An 11,929-nucleotide genomic window follows, 5' to 3' on the forward strand; every position below is an offset into this window, starting at 1 on the left:
TATAAAAGGAAAACGTCAGCATCAGTGCCGGTCGTTCCGGCCTTTCTGCCAGCAGGCTTTACGTGTCGTTTGCGGTCCAGGCATCTATCTCACTGGCTAAAATGAGCTGATGAGAAGGAAAGAAGTGGGCACTGAGCTTGATAGCAGTTGGGAAGAAACCCAGCCAGGTACTGGGGAGGTCCTCCCTCTAGACGGTGTTGGATCAAAACGCTGGTTCTCAAAGTTGTCGTCCTGAACCAGGGGTTTTACCTGTGCCCTTGTGAGAATGCAAACTCATGGGTCCTTCCTTGACCTATTGAATCAGAATATCTGGGGAAGTGCCCAGGAAACTGGTAAAAGTTGTCCAGGAGAGTCCCACGTACATGAAAGTTTGAGAAACACTGAGGTAAAGGAAGAGATTCAATTAGGCAAATTGTGGACATAGTCAATGAGTCAAAACTAATGGGGATGGGGGAGGGAGGTTATCACTTTGTGAGGGGTGAACTAACTAGAGCATTGTCATGTAACCTGAAACTAATAAATAAATAAAATAAAAACCTAACTGGAGACACAGGACACTAGGCACCTCGCTCCAGGATTGCTGCAGCCAGAGCAAGACCACAGGGCACCGCTGGCAGAGTAGGGGCCGAGGGGGGAGGTAGAGACTTTTGATTGGCAGAATCATTGGCAGCCATTATACAGGGTGTTAGGGTCTAAACAAACGAGGTGGTGTTAAGGGCTTCATTCTACTCCCAGCAGGGAACTGGATTAAGTAGGTAAACCCAAATGTTAGGTCCAGTCCTAAAGCTTAGAATCAAATTAGAACCTAATATTAGATAAATAGGGCAGGCGAAAAACTGAACACATGTTATTAAGATGTTTAGAACTGACCCCCGCACATAAACAACAGGTCCATGAGCAACAATATTAAGTTTAGGTCCCACTGGATGAGCGGATTGAGACCCCGACTGAGTTTCTGCTTTGGTCAGCCCTGATCTGGGAACTCCTTCCACCAAGATGATGCCTGGCAGGTAGGAGTGGCTGGAGTGGAGAAAATGGAAAACTTACCATCCCGATTTCAGCACTGAAAATCCAAGATCCTAGCAAAACCCTCCACTCCAGAAAAACCAAGAAGTTTTGATCACCCTACAGCCATGTAAATTCTAATTTTCTAAGGTAAATGTAACATTTATAATTTACCTTGTTATCTTGGTCCCTTGTTAAGTCAATTAAAAATATTACTTTAATAATAATGTGTAAATAATTCAAGAGATTCATGTGATTTGTATTTCCAGAAATTTGCATAACTTTTTCATTTCAAACATAATTGTAGGCACACATGTGTAATTGTGTGCTATAATTTTTTTTTGACAATACCACTATTCAAAAAAATGAAAAGGACATGTTTTTGGCTTCTAATTAGTTTACTAGGTGGGTAAATAGTTGAAGAGTTATGGGACACCTGCAGTGACAATGCTTTTTAAAACTCAAGGACAAAACTTTGGAGAATGTTGTGAATGGACCACAAAGTGGATGAATGAACCACTGAACCACAGAACGATGGGAAACACGATGGGCTCCCAGGCAGGTACCGGATAAAACCTGTTGTCGAACTTGAGGGCTTATGTCACTGTTTACACTTGTAAAGAAACCACTTCCCCTTAACTTGAGGATTATTACAGCTCGTTTTACAGTTCTGCTATAAATCACTGGTATTAGAATTTTTCTCTGGAAAATTCTTCTGAAAATGACTATCTTTTAAATAAAGCTAATTTTATAAAATCTACTGATGTGCCTAAGGAACTCAGGACCCATTCCTCTAACCCGTGAGTCTGTAATTGTGCACTTTAGGTTCTAGGTTACATAAATAAGAATCAAACTCTTAACTGAACCTAAAAGACTGTATCACCTCTTTCAGAAAACAGCTTCACAGAGTCAGGAATGCAGACTCACCCCCCTCAAAGGCAAGCATTTTTCCATGACTAGTGTTCAAAAGGAGCCCCTGCACACTGCAGTCTGAGGAGCAGGGGTTAAGACTCCTTCTTACAGGACACAACTGTCCTCGCAAGTTAGTCGATGCTTGGACCTTAACCAAGAGCTAGCTCGATTCTATTTACTATGGTCGGGAAGAGCCTTTTGGAAAGAAGTAAATGGGAAATAGGTAAATTTATTCTAAAGGAGTGAACCAGGAAAAGGAATTAAAGGAAGATCTACTTTTAATGTCTGGGTCAAGATATTTTACTTTAAAACAACTGCAATTCCTGGGGGAAGACTGCCTGGGTTTGTACACCCCCTCCTAACTGCTATCAGGTCTCTGAATAATTCTTACACGTTCCAAACATGTCTTAGGACAGAACAAAGAAATAACCGATAATTTACACAATTTTTTTAATCGTGATACTATTCATATAGAAACTGAGCAAGTGTTTGGTAGAGGAGAATGCAAATATATTTTTATTAAATTATAGTAACTTGCCTGATGTTCTATTCTGCTAAATCCTGAACTCATGACATTCCAGGAGCCTTTGTACAAAACAGTGCTATAATCAAAGTTAAAGAAAAAAAAGCAAGGTTTTTTAGGAGCTTAAAAATCATGATACACACACGTAAGTGACTATAATAGTTTAGGGAGGTGACAGGTACAATAGCCTTGGAAAACGAGACAAGTGCTTCCAAGGAATCTGGAGATCTACCCAGACGAGACTTTGAGCCCACAAAATTATGACCAGTGTGTAACTTAAGAGGTAGACAGTGCATTTTAAGCAGGAGCTGACATAAGGCGCTCCCTTTACACAAAACATGACGGCCTCCTGCACACAGGTTCACTCAAATCCCCTTCCTTGCAAGCAGAGCCTAACAAACGGCAGACAAAGGCACCAAGAAGCAGGTCGAGGGGTAAAGCTTTGCTGGCACAGGACCAGGCTTTATCTCCCACCCGCTCCCATCAAGGCCCTGCCATGCCATCTGTGCTGTTGCTGTCCCTCTCCTGCTGTCCTCCTGTTATTTCTGTTAGATTTCAGGTGGCCAAGCACTTGCCTGTAAGGTCTAGGGGTTCATGAAAATGGAGGAACTAAGTAAGAAGGGCATTAATGTTTTGCTGTTGGTACTTAGACAACAGAAAATTATTAAGAGCTTTGAAAACTTGCTACTCAAAGTGTGGCCCATCAGCAGGGAGACAGAAATGCAGATTCTCCGGGCCCCCCAGAACTACTGAACCAGAAGTTTTGAGGTAGGACCCGAGTTTTAAAGAAGCTTCCCCAGGTGATAATACTTGAAGTTTAAGTATTATTTTATAACGCAGTTGCCCTAGCTCTTAGATAAACTAGAAGTATGGGTAATAGGAAAAATCTATTTTATTTGTTTTTTCCTACTTAAGAATTCAATCGTTGAGTGTGAAGGTTATTCTGCTCCATCACATTCTTGGTTAGCCCTTAGTTTACATGTAGAAATACAAATCATGTACGTGCTATCTATGTGTCAAGAGCCAGTAAGTCAGCAAAATAATGAGCCCAAATGTATGCTATAGAAATTCCTAATATCCTACAATACACAGTTGCCAGAAGCAAACGTCTACATTTTAGACTAATTTCTACTATCGTACTCAATATATAAGTGTATGTGTCTATATGTATTTGCACATATATATGCATGTCTGTGTAAATACATATACAAATATATATATGCACATGCACAAGCACACACTCTTTTGGACTTTAAGGAGCTAAACACAGCGGGTGACAAAAAAATATATACACATTTTAAGGAAGGAAAAAACTGTATGAAAATTGTAATACTAAATATATACCGATAACAAAAGATGAATACAAGTCATGTATACACATTTTTTTGGCACCCCGGTCTCTGTAAAATATGGCTATATGATGTCCTTAAGATTAGAGATGGCCAAAGCTATACTTTTATTCCTTGAAGACACCAATTTATTCAAGACAAACACTACCAGCACTTCAGCAATGGGCAGAAAATGCTACTATCACTATGAAAACAGACTGTGCTCTCTAATCGCGGACCCCACACTGAGGAATGCTGCCCACCACTCCAGTTACACACCTGCCTACCTCAGTCATTAAGAATCAGAAGAATATCACCAGTTGTGTGCTGCAAGTGAATTAAAAAAATATATATTAGAACTTGGGAAATAAAGTTCAATAACTAAACATTGAATGAATAGATTAACAAAAGTGCTTTAAGGGGCATAAACTGTCTCACTTTTTATTACTATTTTTTTTAAAGGGAACGAAGGCCCCTTTTTATCTCATATTCAATTATCAGTGAATTCTTTACCAAATTCAGATTGCCAGTGTTTAGGACAGTGTGACTAATAAGCTTATCTGAAGAGGACATCACGCTTTGAAGTTTTAATAACGATGATTTTCGGGAACCTACTTCAGGCAGCACCTAACCTCCTGCAGGAGCTGAGTACCTGTTCACACTTTGAGTGCTGAAGAACAAAGCCTACCCTACCCTACCCTCAAACCCTACGTTTCACTAGCTTCACCATCCTGTACTTGCGCTGTTCCTTCTTCCATGAGAACGGAGCACCCAGAAGTATAATATTTTACCATGCCCTTTAATTTCTCCTATAATCCAAAATACACAGGATGAGAGGAAGGAACAAGGGGGACCCATTATTTCCTATAATTAAAATATGGTAAATTATCTGTGATGGAAACAAGAGAAGTTTGTTTATTTTGAAATTATTTTAATTTAGAAATAGAAAACATCTTGGAAGGAAAAAAAATGAGAGAAAAACACAAAACACGTAGGCAGACTTTTATTCCATGAGCTTCTCAAATCCTCACTTGGCCACCAATTCCCAAGATGAAAAACCCTCCTCTAAAAAGGTATTTCAGCCACCACTGTAAAAGAAAGAAAAACGGTCAATTGTGAGTGTATGTAAGATTTTAATAATGATGACGATAATAATTTGAAATGTAGTATGCTGTGATTTTATAGAACCAAAACCAGTTATATGAGAACCACACCTGCATTACCCCCAAGACAGCATGAAAGAGAAGAAACTGAACTTAACAATCCTGGAACTGAAAAGGTCCTTGGAGGTGATGTGGCTCCTAGAACAGATCAATCTTAAAAACTCAGAATCCTCACTGGGGAAATGTGTTCAAGTCTAGCGTGATGTCTTTCTGAATAAGACAAACAATATGAACTCCATGACAGGATGGTGAATTGAGAAGTTTTTAATCTGACCGATGATATGCCAGTTGAAAATAAAGAATGCAGACCAGCACAATGGCTCTCAACCACTGGAGACCACAATCACCCAAAAACTGGGTTGACTCATAATGAAAACAAAAATCACTTCCACTTATCAGGTCCTCAATATCAGTAGATTCTAGCAGCATTAAGAAGTCAAGAGACGTATCTGTGTGTTAATAAAATAGCACGCTGTCAACCCGAATGCTTTCCGATTTCACGCCGTCCTAGGTATCGTCTATTTCAAAGTTTACTTACACGATGATGTTATTAATAGGGATATGGATCAATTTCACAAAAAAACCAATAAATCCCATTATAGCAAATCCTATTGCTGTTGCCATGGCAATCTTCTGGAATTCTGGATTTAAAACAGAAAAGTTACATTATTTTTGCAGTCTCATGGCAAGTATAGGGGAAAAACTAGCAGTGATATAATCTTACTGGTAAACATTTCTCCTGACAGCAAATACATAATTTTAAATAAAACAAAATATGACACTATTTATTAACAGTAAATAAACTGACGGATTTTTTAACTTTCACATTTTATTGGTATTTAAGAAAAGACAGAAATAAATGCATGCCCCTGCTAGTGAATCCATCAACAAGCAGTGAAATATTTTATTTTCATAGCAAATGACCAGAATAGCAAAAATAAATACAACATAAATAGAATACACTCTACTTGTCTTAAAAATACTTGTAATATTGCTAAAACTATTGACTATAATAGCACAGAACATAAATTTTATTAAAAAAAAAGCCCACTGTCTTTGATACTATAATGAAGCTAAAAATAAGGCTTGAAAAATCAAACTGAGCTGAGCACCATTGTATGCAAAGGTTTCTGACCCCGGTAACAAACCTTATTTCCTCAGGGAAGCTCTGACTTGCTTGGCACTCCTGCTCCTGTCCTGTGCTGCCAAACCTCCCATTTCTCTTCTGTAACACTTACTTACAGCAGAAATTACAAATGATAACTGCCATTATTTGTTTATGACTGCCTTCCCTGAAAGAGTCTAAGTCTATAAGAGCAAGAACTATTCTCTATTATCTACTTTTATATATTATATTATATCTGTCATGTATTACATTCTCTGTTACACTCTCAGCTCCTAATCCAGCCAGCAGTCGATAAATGAATAAAAATAGACAAATTCAGGTGCACTTTTTAACACAAGAATCCTGATAAATAAGAAATTAAACTTTCTAGGTTGGCAACAACTGTGTTGTGGATTTCACGTTAAGGTTTTGTTTGGGCATGTGGCAGAGCAGGGAGAACTCCCAAAAGACTTTCCACAGTGAAAATATGGAGGACACTGAAAACGCAAAAATCATTTAATATGACTAAGGCAAACGTAACATGGAAAATAAGGCTGCAATAAATATTCTCACACTATTTGAAACTGCATAAAACAGAATACTGTATAAAGTGTACAAAATTTAGAAAGAAGTGACGACGTTAAAAAGCAATAAAGGAAAATAAATCAATAAAAATGGGGATGAAAGTAGTACAATGGTTATTTAAAAAGATACTATGAATCAAATAAAAGGCTTAGAAAATGCAAAGATGTAAGTTTTTCTCTCATTTGAAAGCAATTATTACCTTTTCTATCAGGTTTGGTGCATCTCTTAACCAGCCGAATGGAGTCCTTCACAAACTGCCGACTTGGCTCAACAAACTGCATTACCTGATCCATGATGCTTGTTTAAAACAAAACAAAACAAAAGACACCCACGGGCATCATTTATCACATAGCGAGGGCTCGTTCAGTTATAACAATACGTACATGAGAGCGGGCAGGAATTCGGGCGGGATATGGGTCAACCCCATGTCACAAAACAAAACAGAAAAATACAGACCCCAAGCCTCATCAGACACTATTTCCGTAGACGCTGGCAAAGCCCCGGCGTGGGTTCTACCCGTGTTACTGTCCCTGCCAAGGACGCAGCCTCTTAACATAAAGGGCCGCCACTCTGAGAAGGTGAAACCCGTGGCAGCACACCCACCCTTACCCGTCTGCAGTCCTCTTGGTTCCTGCAAGGAGCCAACAGCGCTGGGACTCCAACCAACATTCGCTCTATTTTAGTTGAAGCTCCCCCAAAACCAGAGTCCAGGGCAGTGACTGTCAACTTTGCTGCTGCAAGAGCCCAGGGTAGAGGCAAACGCAGCTTCCCAGCCGATGGCGCCAAACCGCAGCCACGCGGCACCTTCCGAAGAGTGTATTCGGGTGGCACAGGGCTGTCACGCTGTCGGAGCCACAAGCACTGGCTGACGCGGAGCCACACTTAGACCCTGTGCGCTCCGCTCCCGAGCTTCAGGTTCGGACACACTCTTAGGGCACCCGGGTGACAGTGTGTCACCTAGGTCCTTCGGGGCGACCTGTCGCCCAATGGGACCGCCATGCACTCTTAGCTTCCAGCGCCACGGGCACCAGAAGGACCGAGGCCGACAGCCGCCCGAGTCTGACAGCGCCCGTCCCCACGGCCGTGGGAGGCACGCGAGTTCTCAGCGCATCCCGGCTGCGCCCGTGAACCAAGGCGGCCGCGGGCGCCGGGGGCGGCGGAATCCCCGCGTGACGTGCGCCCCGAGCGCCAGCGCGCCCCCGGCGTGGGCAGGCGGAACCGCGCCGGGGACACGCGTGAAGCCACCGGCAACCACCTGCGCCCGGAGCCCCGCGCGTCGGGTCCCGCCACGAGCCCCCGGGGCCCCGGCGTCTGGCTCCCAGGGAGCTCACACTGTACCCGTCGCAGTGACAGCGCAGGCCCCTCTCCCCACAGACACTTAAAAACGCACGAAACACTGCGCTCCGCGGCGGGCACGGGAGCCAGGAAGGCCCGCGGCCCGTGGGTGCAGAACGGACAGCGGTCGTCTCCCCTCCGCGTCACCGGGGCTTAACGCGGCTCCTCCGAGACGGCCCCACGCGCGTCCCCAAAGCCAGCGTCAAAGGCCAGTGGCCGCCAGCGTCCTCCGGGCCTGCCGCGCGGGGAGGACCCACGGGGGTGGCCGCGGACCCGCCGCCAGGGAGCCGAAAGCCGGCGGAAGGCCGGGGCGCCGCCAACTCCGTCCCGCTCGGGGGCCGCGGCTTCCACACGGGACGGCACGTGGGGCGGCAGGAAGGGCCGGCCCCCGGTCTCGGACCTGAGCGAGGGGCCCCACTCACCCCCGCCTGCCCGCCAGCGCCCCCCGAATCACCCGCCGGCTCGCCCACGCGCGCCGCCTCCGCGAGTCACAAAGGCTTCGCCCCCCGCCCACCGTAAGTCACAAGGCAAGTCACGCATCCTTACCTGCCCGCCGACACCTCGGGTCCCGTCCCACGTACACGTAGCACCAGAGCGGACTGACCAAGGCCCACCGGAACCGGAAACCCGGTCGCTGGCCTAAAGCCCGCCCACCCCTCCGTTCATTGGTCCTTTACGCGGAGACCTCAGTGCGCAGGCGCAGCTCGACGTGTGTGTCGGCCAAGCTTCCGGAAAGAGATCCATGGAGGGGTCAGGTGACCGACGTCCTGTGGGGTCTCGGCTTTCTTCTGCAGTTTGAGTTTGGCCTCTGACGTGCCCTTCCCCGGCTGAGTCCCCGGTCCCCCCCGCGAGCGCAGCCTGTCCGGGTCACAGCCCAGAGCCCCCCGCGAGCTTGCGCGGCGCCTGCTCTGTTAGCTGCTGGCCAGGTAAAGCCGCAGGTGGATCCCACTTGCGGGGCTGATTGCTCCTTGCTAAGCTTGTTTCCTGCGGTTCCTCGACTTGTGTACCCGCCTGCTCGCCACACGTTGTATGCGTTTACCTTTATTGGCCATACAACGGCCTTCGACCTACCTGACTCGGAATAACCTCCCACCCCCAAAACCTGGCCTTCCGGTGCCCGGCTTGGGGAGTAACTTAGGTTCGGTTTGGGGAAGGGCCTGTAATGTGCCACCTGACGGTGCCTTGCTGAGAATAGCAGGAACCCGGCCCGCGCTGCTGCCCGGGGAGCTCGGCTGCCGGTGCGTTGATGGGTTTAGAATGAATCGTCGTTTCCACTATTTGCCGAGCACCTGCTGCGTGTGACACTTCACCGGACACTTCACCGGGCGCTGTGAATGAACCAGCACTGCGTGTCCTCCCGGAGCTCGCTATGGTCCCCTGCGGGGATTTGCCGCGCAAGGAGAGGGCCGACAAGTAAACAAACAATTGGAAGTTAACGAACGCTATGCAGCAAATGAAAAGGGTCTTAAGAGAGGAGGGAAAAACCAGCAGTGGGCTGAAGACAGGATTGCCTTAGATGGCCACGAGGAAATCCTAAGGAGGTGGCGCATAGGCTGGAATTCCAGGGATAAAGCATTGTCCAACCCAGCCCAGGTCGGTTCAGAATTTAGAAGTGACTCCGAGGACTAAAACGTATACAAGAATATGTCGCCTTTATCTGTAACAGTGATTCAGCGTCCATCAACAAGTTATATGCCCACAACGGAACACTACACAATTGAGAAAAAAATGTGCAGCATTGATGAATATCGAAAACGTCGTGGCGAATGAAAGAAGTCTGGGCAAACGAGTGCGCACTGTGGGGCTCCAGTCGTCAGAAGTCCCAGGCCAGGCCAAGTTAATGTGCCGTGGGAACAGTGCAGGGCCACAGGGTACATATTTCAGGGGTGGAGGCCTTAAAGGCCGCTGTCAAAGTCTGCGGCTGTGCTGCAAAAGCAGCCGTAGGAAATATGCAAATGAGTAGATGTGACTGTGTTCCAATAAAACTTTATTTATAATTACAGACAAGGAACCAGATTTGGCCCACAGGCCACAGTTTGCCGATGCTCATCAGTGTCTAATCACATCACAAAAGAGGGAAGATCAGACACGTGTTTTTGATATTAGAAAAACACGGTGCTGCTGTGAAGCAGCCGTGACAAGAAAAAACAATAATAATTGAACCTAATCCCTCATCAAAACTCCAGGTATGATTATCAATTTACAGGAAATACAGGAACAGAAGGACAAAACCACCATATTCAGTCAGCAAAATGTACTTTGCAAGAAATTCTACAGAACACTTGAGTTTTCTAAAAAACAAAAAAAAAAAAATGTGAGAAAATAGAGGTAAAGGGGCATCTATGAATCAAATATATTTAAAAGGCTTATCAACCAGGGACCTATTTATCCTGATTCAGTAAATCTGATATTTTAAATACACAATTGTATTTATAATATTAAAAATTATTGTTAATAATTTAAGAGTGATCCTTTTATTGTCCTATGCTTTAAGTTATGTGAAATAAGAGTTGTAATTGGGAGGAAGAGATAGTAGTCCACCAATGTAGCTGTTTCATAAAATGGATTCTGCATAATAATTAAATCTGTGGTTGTACAATTTTTTGGTTGAGGTAGCACTTTAATCCCTCACCTAGGGGCAGACAGGAAAGTTTGTCAGTGATTTCTTACTAACTCGCTAATTTACACAGTATTGCTTCAGAGGGTAGAACATGAGTAAGCGTAGCATCAAAATCAAACAATAGTGTGTACATATTTGGACATGTGGCTATGATAATTTTCTAGGCTGTTGAGTACATCTTTTAAAGCATTTATTACTATAAATGCTAAAATGTATTACTATAAATTGCTAAAATATTTGAAATAACATTTTAGCGAAAATAATACATGCTAATTCTTTTAAAAATTCAGACAATACAGACAAGTACAAAAAGTCAAATCAACCACTGTCCTTCATGTAGTAAAATGCTTCATTACCAGATGAACCTCCAGTGCTCTCTATGCATATACACAGATAGAAAGATATCTAGGTAAATAGCTAGAAAAAGTAGATATAATAAAAACATGATCACATTAAAATTATGTATGAAATATTAAATTTATTTGAGTTTAACAGAAGAAAAACTGGACTGAAAATGGAAGAATTTATAAATTTCTGAATGTAAACATTTCTTTACCACATGTGGTATTATTCCTTAATTACTACTCTTCAATAAGAAAACTTGTGAGAAGATTAAGGTTGGAGTTATATATATTCTAAAAAGCTTTAATTTTAGGCAGTAAAATGGTGCCCTGCTATGCTGAGAAAATTAACATACTTCCTCCCTCCTTACTCCCCTCCCCTCCAATTTCTGTTAGTGTTTTGGAATATTCTCTAAATGAAGCATGATTCTTTAGCTGAAGCCAACTTTAAGTCTTTTAAAACAATAAAGTAAAATTTGTAAGACCTCACACTCCTATTCACTGTCATACTAGAAGTCCTAGCTAATGCCATAAAACAAGAAAAGGATGGGGGAAAGGCATATAGATTAAGGAAAAACAGAAAATTGTCTTTCTTCACAGATGACATAATTGTCTATGTAGAACATCCAAAAGAATTAATTTAAAAATCTCCTGAGCTAATAAGCAATTATGGAAAGGTTAAAGGATACAAATTAATATAGAAAAGTCAAATGCTTTCCTAAAGACCGGCAATGAAAAATTAGAATTCACAAGTTGGAGAATTGACACTACTAGATTTCAAAACTTACTCTAAATCTGTAGTAATCAAGACAATGTGGTATTTGTAAAATAAATAAATAGAGAATCCAGAAATAGACCCACACAAACATAGTCAACTTATCTTTGAAAAATTAGCAAAGCCAAATCAATGGAGCACAGATAGTCTTTTCAACAATACTGGAAACAACTAGACATCCAAATGCCAAAAATAAACGTAGGCACAGACCTTACACCTTTCACGATAATTAACTCA

General features: G+C 43.2%; 1 protein-coding gene across 1 annotated transcript; it reads right to left on the reverse strand.

Moving 5' to 3' along the window:
- Positions 1–5,465: 5,465 nt before the first annotated feature.
- On the reverse strand, positions 5,466–8,591 carry SEC61G (SEC61 translocon subunit gamma; the record flags this gene model as incomplete). Its single annotated transcript, XM_081080053.1, has 3 exons — positions 8,503–8,591; positions 6,821–6,918; positions 5,466–5,572 (listed from the first exon to the last, which is right to left on the reverse strand). The coding sequence occupies exons 2-3, from the start codon at positions 6,912–6,914 to the stop codon at positions 5,466–5,468; spliced, it is 201 nt and encodes a 66-aa protein (XP_080936179.1). The 5' UTR covers positions 6,915–6,918; positions 8,503–8,591.
- Between the last annotated feature and the right edge of the window lie 3,338 nt (positions 8,592–11,929).

This window comes from Rhinolophus hipposideros (assembly GCF_964194185.1).
Source record: "Rhinolophus hipposideros genome assembly, chromosome: 18".
Classification (NCBI taxonomy): Eukaryota; Metazoa; Chordata; class Mammalia; order Chiroptera; family Rhinolophidae; genus Rhinolophus; species Rhinolophus hipposideros.